This window comes from Dufourea novaeangliae, unplaced genomic scaffold (genome assembly GCF_001272555.1).
Source record: "Dufourea novaeangliae isolate 0120121106 unplaced genomic scaffold, ASM127255v1 scaffold16, whole genome shotgun sequence".
Taxonomy (NCBI): Eukaryota; Metazoa; Arthropoda; class Insecta; order Hymenoptera; family Halictidae; genus Dufourea; species Dufourea novaeangliae.
In genome coordinates, this window is record NW_015373891.1 from 996,976 (window position 1) to 1,008,265 (window position 11,290).

An 11,290-nucleotide genomic window follows, 5' to 3' on the forward strand; every position below is an offset into this window, starting at 1 on the left:
AACATTCTGAAAATTCTATCACAACTTTTACATAATAATACATTGTGTTCTCCAAATCCTATTCAATGCCGTAACCCTTGGAATAGCGGAAGTCAATAGCGGAAGTCCTTCAATCTTTCAAATTTAATTACTATGCTATTGCCAGCTAAACAATAATATTTATTATTATTTTTTCACTCTCCAGCAAATCATTGTTCATCATATTAACGAATGACTTTAACCACACGTCCGTTGTAAACATATTTCCTACAGTACTCTTTCCATTTCTACTCTTCCGAATTCTTACAACGATACAATTTAAAATTCGTGTATTGTTTAATAACGTCGCGTCTGTTTAGCAAATTGAAAGAATTATCTGCTAAGTAATATCAAGAGCACTGTTCAGACTCACCTTTCCTCGTAAATTTTTCATATGTACTCCAACAGAGTATGAAGGTTAAACAGTCTCACAAAAGCATTCACTCTTAATATAACTATATCGGAAGAAAACAAAAGCAGAATTCCTTTCAATAAAAAGTGAATGGTTTCACAGCGTCGTGAGATTAGTCGCTTTGTTTTCGTCGTTCCAATGTCGCGGGCAGGCCTGACTCCAAAACGAGAGTCAGCCTCGTGGGGGAGCGGATTCGTTCGGGTCTCTCGAATGGGCGCGTTGCTCGGGTAATTCATCCAAGATGCGCATGTCCTAATGGCACTATAGCGTGTAGGTAGATAGCAATTATCAGGGTTTCGTAGTTGGATGCAGTTCGATGGCTCCTCACACGTGGCAGTGCCGCCGTGAGTGCACCGACTGCTCATACTACAATGGGGAAGGGAGGTAGCAGAACGTAAGCGTGTATACATAACGGTGTCTTCGTCGCGAGGAAGAGACGCGGTCGCGTGCTCCCTGGAAACCCATATTAGCGGCAGTTCGTCGTCTACCGGCAGACACACAACAGTTCGATTCGCTTGTCCGTGATTACGGCGGCCTTGCACGATGGTTCTGGGTAAATATACAGCTTTCCATACTTTATATCCAGTTCGTCCGTCGCGATACATATGGTGCCGCATCTGTAGACCGTTGAACTTTTTCTTCGGCTATTATTAATCTCATCTCGCGCTGATTCGTCGTCATGCGAAATTCATCGATGAAGGTCGAACTGGGAACGGTTATGACTTAATCGTGTCTGGTTTATCGTATACATTTCTGTCAATTGTAACTTGACTTCACGAGCAGAATTCAATGTTCAAGGATACGCTTCTTTCTAGTCTTTTTCTTACTTTGCAAACCGGTCGCTAGCAAAAAGTCACTGTATCGCGACATGTGGCCCGGTGCACGCGGGTCAACTAAACGGAAAACTCGCGTTACTTCTCGCGTATATACCGCCTTCTCCCCGGAGAAACGTGTTTCTTCGTCGAACGTCCCCGCGACTGTGCGTTCCTCGCTTTTTTTCTTTGAGTTTGAATTTAATATTCGGTTATCGAGCCGTGCGTATCTGTGTTCAGTGACCGATATTACGTTGCGGTAAGCTTTATCTCCGACGGCAATTTCATGAAGTTCGGTGAACGATGATGTAATTCGTACAGAGAGCTTAATTGACGCGAACCTAGTCGCGTTTCAGCATCCTCATTAGAATCATTCGCATGGTTGTTCACGGGTGGCAGAGAGCAACGCCCGTGGTGTTATTGATTCCGCGCGAAGGGTACGTGTCTCATCGGACCGTTCCCAGGAACGATTTCCCTTCTTTTCGCGACATGCACGACGGAAAAAGTAAATCGATAGCGAATGGAACGCTGCACCTTCTGGTTATTCGTCACCGCGTAGGGTGACGTTTACCAGGATGTTTAATATTTAGGGACAGTGAAGAAGTGAATCATTCGAACCACAGAAATCCATATCCATTAGGTTGTGATATAGGACATGTTAATATTCAAATAGTAACTAATTAGATTGTTATTTCGAATATAGGAGAATATTCAAAAATATATTATGCTTTGTGTCATTGGTAGAACAGAAATTATGCTACAGTAAAACGTCGATTAGTGGAACGAACAATTGGTCCAGGAGACCAAAGTTTCATGTGTCTTGGTTAGGTACGAATCCAATTTCGAAAGATGGATTTATTCCACAGAAGATCGTATGGCAATAAAAATGGTACTATTTAGCATAAAGATGGTAATATTTTCGTCAACCAAAGTAAATGAAAGAATGTTGTATAGGTCCATAATTTCATATCTTGGATTACCTTTACGTACTCTAACCATCTCTGAATGTTATCACAATTGAATCTTCAAGTTGTGCACATTGCATTGACCAATCAAAGCGTTGCATAATTCATTGCAAAAAATATTCACAATTGATATTCGAATAACCGTCGTTCTACTGTTATTTGTAAATATCGGGATACATCGAATTGCCCGAGTTAGTTTGACCTTAGCTTATCAATGTGTGAGTGCTATATGTTTCTATTACATAGTTACTCTCCAAAGTTCAAAATTTAATTAGAAGATGTTGCAGATATCCACTGGATAAGTAGACGCTGGGGAAACTAGAGGCATGTGTCACGGGAAAAAGGAAAAAAATGCACTATTCTATGCACGTTTCCGAAACTGCACACAGACTTCTTACACCTACTTTCCCGCGACAGTATTATCGATATGGGACACTTTAGCACGAACAAATTGTGCAAGCTGCCTCGTCATGTTATGCCGTATTCCGTTATATTATGGTCGCTCCGAGTTCTAGCAAGATGAAAGAACGTCGTTTCCAGTTTCAATTATCGGTAATAACACTATTTCGTCCCTATCTGGTTCGTCGATAACCAACCGGGACTTCCGTGCGATTCGATAAAACCGTTTCGATACCGTTGGCGATCGTATCGTCGATGTCTTGGAAATAGAGCAACGCTCGACTGAAGTCTACATAAATACCCAGTGCGTGAAACTCTCATTCTTAATCCACCGGCATTTGTACCGTGAACATTTTTTCTAATTCGTTTCAATAATAATCAGTTCATTATCACGGTAGCTGAGTTATATTTAGAATACGTCGAATAAGTTAGTAGTGATTCCATTTTTCCTCGGCGTGTTGCCTTCTTCTATTTACAACTTTTGCATTTCATACGACAGTAGCTCGTATGACCTGTTTTTTTTTTTTCATTTTCTTTAACTGCCTCACTGAAAAGATTTTAACCATTACGTAATGCAGTGATCGATAAGCAATCATGAATAATATATGAAAACATGGGATAAATTATTGTATGAGTGTTCTTTACCTTTAAAAAAGAGAGCGTGAGTTCTGATGTATTAAGAAAACTGAGAGTTCATCAATGTTATCGGATTTCATGAAAAGTTTAAAGTACAATGTGTGCACAAGGTCTCTATCTAGTTCTTTTTAGGAAATAGTTAATGTACACATGCTTTTTGTAAACACTCTTAAAAGTATATCAATGTTTCCGATCCAATGTTTTGTTCAAGATTAGGCGCAATCCGAATGAACGTGTACTAAATCGTTGAATTTAACGTGAACAAGCAATTAACATTGACCCGCTAGATCCCCAGATTGAACTGGTTCAGATTTTTTCTTCGAGAGGCGTTATCGAATCGCATGTTTGTCAGAGTCGATAAGGAATTCGGCAAACAGAAATACGCATGTGCGAAGTAGGTCCTGCTAGATATAAAAAAACTGTTACGATGGAAATTCAATGGTTCCTGCTCTATAAAAGTGCGTAATACAATTTTTAAAAATTCGTTTGTTCACTTACTTATTTATTTAAAAACAATTTTTTAACAATTTTATCGCACACGTTTATACATCCTAAAAACCCATTAAATTTTCATTCTAACAATTCTTTTATGTCTACTATAGTTTTCAAAATATACAAGGAAAGTAAAGAAGACACATTAACCTTTAAAGGGTGGCTTCACCCCAAGGAACTGAATGTCAAGCGAAAACGTCAAAGTGCCCGATGCTTCTATTAAAGTCCACTATAAACCTTCCGAGATAAAAAAAAAATCAGAATTTCCAGAGTACCGAAGTCCCTTTGTGAGGTAACTTTTAACACTAACCGTACCGACCGCCTATACATATAGGGTACAAATAGGTATATAAAAGTCTCTGTACGGTTAGTGTTAAAATGCTGAGTCTGCTGTCAGTAAGTGTAACAATCGTCTAGAGTACGAAGTGACGCGTCTTCGGGAATGATTCTGCATTTTCGACGCAGATATCACGAGTCGCCTAGACAAGCGTCATTACGGTCGCGTTGAATGTCCATTCGCTTAGCCAGCGATAGATCCGAGTAACACAGGCGCAAAAAAAGCTTCACGCTCTGGTTGCCACGGGTTTAGGTAGTGACGAAAGCCTGGTGTGCAACGTTCAGGAACAAGGAACACACGTCGGGGGTCTCCTTTTGTCTCTGTTCCTCCTGGCCGGCCGCTTCTGGTCGTAGATTTGCATTGCAGATCGGCGGAACTCTTGTTTGCGCGCGTTCGTCCGATGACGTCTTTGAAAAACCGCGCGTAACAGCACCGGGGAGGAACTCATGGAAGACAATTTGTAATTGCAAGAACGATAAGATGTACAGCAGCTACCGAAGATTTCGCATTTGAAAAGGTTGCCTCGGTTACACTGTAGTCGTCACTCTTTCACGCATCGAAGAGATATTCATGTTTCCACGGGGCTAAAATAAGAATCGCGAGGAGTTATTAAGCATTCTGTGGAATGCAACGGCGTTGGTTTTCATTCGACTGCGAATCGTATACATTTGGAGTACACGTGGATGCTCGGAGCATAATGAAATGGGAGAACTTCGTGGGTTTGAAGAAATGCTTTTAATTTGTGTGCACGATAATGATGGCCGTGATAGAAGAAATAAATTCTCTGTAATTCCTGATTTTATAAAATCAGATAGCAAAATGCGATTATATCCTGAGATGTTTAAACCGCATCCATTCAGTGTCACTTTTCCCCCTTTTTCGGAAGAAATTATGATATTCTGGCATATGTCGGTAAATTTATCTGAGGCTCCGTGACTTTGATTTTAAAGAATTTGCAAATTAACTATTTATCGCTTCATTGTATTAATTTTTCACCATTATGTCATTGTTACACCGTGGGGAAAATTAAATTGGGAAAATGAAGGATAGATTATTTAAGAACGAACATAAATCAATTGACGGAACTTGAATTGACAACCACTAATAAATAAATTATACTTTCAGCAACTTTGTAATTTCTCACAGCTGAACAAACATTAAAATTGCCGTACTGTAAAATTAAGGACATCACAGATATCACGTTTTGCTATCTGACTACCAAACTAATCTACAGAAACCCACAATCCAGTTACAGTTAAGTTGCAAATTAATTTAACTTACAAAAGAATCTCTCACATAATTAGAGAAATCATATTAAACGAGGAATCGATACAATGTCAACTTAAAGCATCCACAGAACATTAGAATCCCTATCGAGAAAATATTTCGCCATACAGTAGCTTCCCATACCTACAAATTACTTCAGCATTCATTTCACAGCCATCAAGTAAGGTAGTTCTCAGCGTGAAGCATCGAAATTCCTAAAAATTCTTCCATAAATCCCATAAGCTCGTCAGTTCCAACCAACAACGCATGCTCGCATTAGCCATATCGATGCTGGTAGTTTTCATCTCGACGTACGATCGTAATTCCAAGTCAATGGTTCCGCAGCGGACCGTGGTCCTGCGGATGGCCACTTAACTCTTTGAGGCACGGTGGTATGAAAAAAGTCCCACCTTTTTTTTATAGCCAATTCGCATAGTGAGACGTTATTCCTACCACCTTTAAATCGTGGAATAACTAAAAATAAAACATAATTCAAGTAGAATAATATTTTGACACATTTCATACAAAAATATGTATGTGCAACTAGGTATTTATTTATTGTAAAATCCTGTGCTTCGAAGAGTTAACCGTTGAGAATTAATCGGTGGATGTTTCACGAGCAGACAGAACGCGGCTGACGTACGTCTCGGCAGTCGTGGTCGGCGCCGGGACGGTGGTCGTCTTCTTGTGGTGGTGGTGGACCAAAGGCCAGAAGGATCGGCCGCCCTCGCGATGGCGGAAGGTCGGAGAGCTGAGCAACCTGATCGCGTATCCGGTGAAATCGCTGGGTCCTGTACGCATGAACACCATGGAGTGCGTGAAACTTGGCCTGAAGTCTGGCTGGATGAGAGATCGTACCCTATTGGTCATCGACCTCAATGGGCACTTCGTCACCGCCAGGCAGTATCCCAGAATGGTTCTGGTAAGGATTGTAAATCTATTGACCGTCCATTGATCGAAATTTTAATCCGAGAAAGATGAGGTCATCATTCCCTAACAGTGTTCTCGATGTCTTTATTAAAGTTTACATTTTTCAGGAGTTTTTATTCTTTTCTTAAGGGAAATTGATGATAAGTGGACTGCGGATTTTTATGAAAAATGATATTTTATAAAGGTCCTTAAGACTAGAACGAATGTAGAAATTTTTTTCCTCTTCTCGGTACCTTCTTAGGTTCAGAACAAAACAGAAGCTTGTGTCAGATATAAGTTTCGTCTTTTATTGATTTTCACAGAATCCTATAGGCTGTAAATTCAGAAAATCCGCAGTTTAATGATGAGGAAGGGTGTGAGATGAATGCATGATGGAATGAAGCTTCTTTGGTTAATATGTCGATGTCAGCTTTTTGGAAGATAAAAGAAATTTGTTATTACCATTCGATTTGTGAGTTCCGAGCATTATGGTTCATCTCAGACTATTTCTTATCATCAATCTCTGTCAAGAATAGAAAGGAAATTTCCGAAACAATCGAACTTTCATGAAGATGTTGAGAACACTGTTAGTAAATAATCGAAGAAAGTCCCTAATATTGATGAAACTTTGTTCGTTTATCTACTTCTATTTGAACGAAATTTAAAATTTTCAAAATTCTTGATTATTGAGCTGAATTAAATTTTGATTTGGACCACTGTGTGACAGTATAGTGGCTTCCCTCTAAGCGATGTTGTTAGCTCCAATACTGACGTGTATGAAGTCGAAATAATATAGTAACTACTGTGTGGTTGCTCAGTTTAACTTTATTTTCAAATTTATTTTAGTTTATAGATGCAAGTAAACGTTAACTAGTACAAACGAAAATTTAATGTCGTAACTTCTGGAGTGGTTGTGTGATTCTAAATTAGGAGAAAAGTGTGGGAAGCCATGTCCGCGTAAGTGGAAAGTGCCACCATGGTCAGACTATGCGCTGTCAGACTACACTTAGTTAATTTTTATCCCGAGTTAATCAAAGTTTAACGAAATCTGATGAATGCAAAGTGAAACTTAATCTCGGGTTCTTAAGTTTGATAACCGTGAGAGAATGTTTAATGGAAGCTTATAAGGAATGCTAATTAATAGTCAATTATCATGCAAAGTAGGAAGACAATAAAAGTCACTTTCTACGGAAATCAAAAATCGTTTAAGAATCATTATATACCAGACTATTTTGTTCTTGGTTTACGTTTTGAATAGAAAATCTATGATTAGATTGTGAGATTCGATCGATGAATTGTTCGGTATCCCGTGTGAAAGGTCTCTGAAACGGCGAATGGTAATTACCCCTTTCGTGTTCGTGATCGGATAGTCCGGAAATTAATTTATCTTCCAAGCGTATCGCTTCGTGCGGGTTCACGTAAAAAGTTTCCCTGCGCAACGAAAACCGTGTTCCACGATACCGAAAATAAAGAGAATTACCGTGGAAGCAGTCGAACGGTTCGGAAAACAGATCGATGCACGATAATCACGGCCGTCCGGCCATTTTTATTCTCATCCGCGTTGTCTTCATGGATTATTAAATGCCGGGTTCGGCGGTCCTAGAAGTCGTATATCAAGAAACGTGTGCCTCCACGGGGCCAAGCACCTTGATTCAGGAAACACGTGACTTTTATAATCGAAATTAACGAGCCGTTTCATCGTTGTGAAAACTCCCGGGACTTATTGTTAGTTGCACGGAATGAAAACGGGGGAAATAATTAATTTCATACCGTGACCACCATTTTTCATTTCGAGGACTGACATCGTCCCGTTTTATTACAATTCCGCTCTGATTTGTCGAAACCAAATTTCATGGATATCAGGTTCCAGCGGTCGTTCAACGAGGGGTCTTTCCGATTGTACAATTTCAAACCTAGGAGAACAATGAAACGGCTAAGTGGCTATAATTCAGCTGTTCCAAATGATGCACCAATAATTTAATGTTCCGTAATAAAATGTGGGTTCTCAAAGCCATCAGCGATGCATGTACTGTAGCCTACTGTCAGTGGGATCCGTTAATCCGAACGCCGTTTGTTCGAAAGAATTTCTTCCGAGTGCCGGTTTTACCGAACACGTTGCTGAACAGTTTTTACAGCGGTACGTGTCCCGTGGCGAACCAATTGCGGGAACTTGTTCCGCTTTACAGAAGGTGTATAAAAAAAATTTCCTTATAATAGGAACGAATACTTAGTGAACCAGGTTGAAATGGCTGTGTCGAAGAATTCGAAGAACCCTGGTTCGAGTCCCGTTTGTGGTGTTCCATTTTTTCCAAAGTTCCTATAATATACAAACATGTGTATGTATTTAAATGACTCAGTGTATTTTAAAATATTCATTCCTTTCTATGTTAAAGAATGAACTGTATTGAAAGAAGTAGAATTAGGGATTTTTAATTTTTTTATACATTCTCTTATATAAATTTTTTTATCCCCTGTTAGGTTCAGATAAATAGGTGTTTAAATAATACTGATATGTTTTTTGAAGGTATCACCCAGTGTTTCCGGATCAGTCCTCACACTGTCTGCGCCTGGAATGATGCCAGTGTCCATTGACTTGGCACGAATCAATGGCAAGGGATTCCATGTAGCAGTTTGGGGACAAGCCGTGGCAGCCAGCGATTGCGGCGAAGAACCTGCCAGGTGGTTGTCTCGATTTCTTCTTCAAGAAGACACCGGTTTCAGGCTGGTTTACTATCCATTAGAAGAACCGACACGGGGTCTTCGAACGAAACATAAAAATTTTAATTTCTCTGGCGATGACACTGTGAGTTTTATCTAGGATTACTTAAACATTATCGTTTAATCTGTCGAGTGCTGTAGACTCGATTAAGCATCCTTATTGCCTACACAGACCGCTCAATAGTGTAGCGTCACAATGTTGAGATTGACACCATAACTGTATTAACATCTTAACACTTTAACACCATAACAGTAACGACATTTTAACACTCTATGCACTAATAGTATTACTATTTTAACATTTGAACTCCATAACAATATAGCATCTTAACATTTTAACACCATAATCGTATTCATACCTTAACACTTTAACACCATAATAGTATTAACGTTTTAATACTTTCACACATTGATTTCTGAAAATCAGAACACACTGAACTTCAGCACTTTGAAGACTCAGCACCTTGAACACTTCGACATTTGGATACATTGAACACCTTGACACCTCGGAACTTCTACAACTTAATACCTTCATATCGCAACACAGGGACACTTCAACTCATATGAACTCATTTAACACTTTAACACGTATTAACTCATTTAACACTGAGTACATTCACCCAGCAGAAGTTCTTACCAGCCACATAGACTGTTTTAGTTCACGCAGTACTTTAAGGGTTAAATGGAAAATGTTCTAGCAAATAAAATTCTTCCTAATGCCTCGTTTAAACAGGGTGCCTACCCAGACGAATCTAGTTACTGTATGATGAACGAAGCTTCGGTGACGGAATTGAATTCACGATTGGATGAACCAGTCAATATGGAACAGTTTCGTCAGAATTTCGTTGTGAAAGGTGCTCTTCCGTACGAAGAGGACAGTTGGCAGTGGGTGAAGATCGGCGACGTGATCTTTCGGAACGTGATGCCGTGTCACAGGTGTATCATGACCACCATTAACCCGGAGACTGGTGTAAAAAACTCAAACGTGGAACCATTGAAAACATTGAAAAGGTATATGATTCCAAACTTGGTATTCATGGAGCAACAAACTAACATACAGAGTTTCATCAGATATTAATAATTCAAGATTGCTAATTAGGTCACAATACCCCAACTAACTTTCAATTTCGTTTCGTTCGAAACCGAAGTTTCATACGAAAAAGTTTTACTCTATTTCCTGAGTAAATAAGAAAATATCTTCTAGAAAAGATATCTTGAATATACCCAAACCGTGGATTCTATATATAGAAAATTCAAGAGCGTAACATACAACGTATAAATAAATTAAACCAAGATTAATGAAGATTTTATTTTACGTTAAAATCAACAAATCCTTTACTTGTCAGAGCAATTCTTCTTTGATCTTGGTTTTTACAAAAGAGTCCGTCAACAATTTGACTCAGCGTAAACATCCAAACTCAAACGATAGCAAACTTCTTAGATTTTTTCAAAACGGTCAACATGGACATAAGGAACAATATGGTCACGATCACGATGATGATGAAGATCTATCGAGGAACGAAGGCAGTAAAAAAATGTTCGCTTTAAAGTTACAGACAAGCAACGGAGCCGAAACTACGTCGTCTGATCGGTGAGAGTCCAATGCTTGGTATTCACTTGGGTCTGGTTGGATCATCGGGCACCGTGCGGTTAGGGGACCCGGTATACGTCGATGTACCTGATGAACAACCGCCGTTGGTCTCGCCTCCCTAGCTACACCGGTGGTCTTCCTGCGACGACGATATATTCGTCTTCGAGGAAGCCACAGCGTCGTCGAGCAAAGACTCTTTACCTACCAAGTATACGAGCGATACGTAGCGAAGGCCTGATCGAACCAACGTTCTTTCAATTTCTAACGGGGCCTAATGTTGATCGTGATTCGTGAATACAATAAGCATAGTCGTTTAAGTGATTAGGTGTAACAAATTGCTTGCGTGGGAAGACTGTCTCGAGACAATATCCTTGTTCCCATCGGGGGAACAGTTTGTATAATTAAGCTCGCGTGAGTCGTTCGTGCGACCTGCAACGCGATAGATGCCCGATACCAATCTAATCGACGAATCAGCCAAATGTATCATGCTTTACGAAAGAAATGTTCGTCGAACGAATTCGTAGAAAACTGGAATCGTTCCTCGAGTGTACCTATTTTTGCTAAATCTCATTCGTGAATTTAGAATCGGTGTTGTTAACGTTACAATCGTGGTGAACGCCCTACTGTTTTGTTTGTTTATATTTGTATCGAGTAGGTAGTAAGTCGTGTAATAAACGATCGCTGAAGGGGAATCCACGATGAACAGAGGACACGGTGTTTATGACAATAATATTT

The 11,290-nt window shown here is 39.6% G+C and overlaps 1 protein-coding gene across 1 annotated transcript; it reads left to right on the forward strand.

Annotated features, from left to right (window-relative positions):
• The first annotated feature begins 697 nt into the window (after positions 1 to 697).
• LOC107188069 (mitochondrial amidoxime-reducing component 1) lies at positions 698 to 11,258 on the forward strand. Its single transcript, XM_015576313.1, has 5 exons — positions 698 to 983; positions 5,961 to 6,259; positions 8,771 to 9,049; positions 9,698 to 9,975; positions 10,515 to 11,258. The coding sequence occupies exons 1-5, from the start codon at positions 974 to 976 to the stop codon at positions 10,675 to 10,677; spliced, it is 1,029 nt and encodes a 342-aa protein (XP_015431799.1). The 5' UTR covers positions 698 to 973; the 3' UTR covers positions 10,678 to 11,258.
• The last annotated feature ends 32 nt before the right edge of the window (positions 11,259 to 11,290 follow it).

What these genes read in the sequence shown, in the direction of transcription:
- LOC107188069 (XM_015576313.1), top strand. An exon ending in ATTTCTCTGGCGATGACACT is followed by an intron (nt 9,050 to 9,697) that starts GTGAGTTTTATC and finishes TCGTTTAAACAG; the next exon opens with GGTGCCTACCCAGACGAATC. An exon ending in CCATTGAAAACATTGAAAAG is followed by an intron (nt 9,976 to 10,514) that starts GTATATGATTCC and finishes TTCGCTTTAAAG; the next exon opens with TTACAGACAAGCAACGGAGC.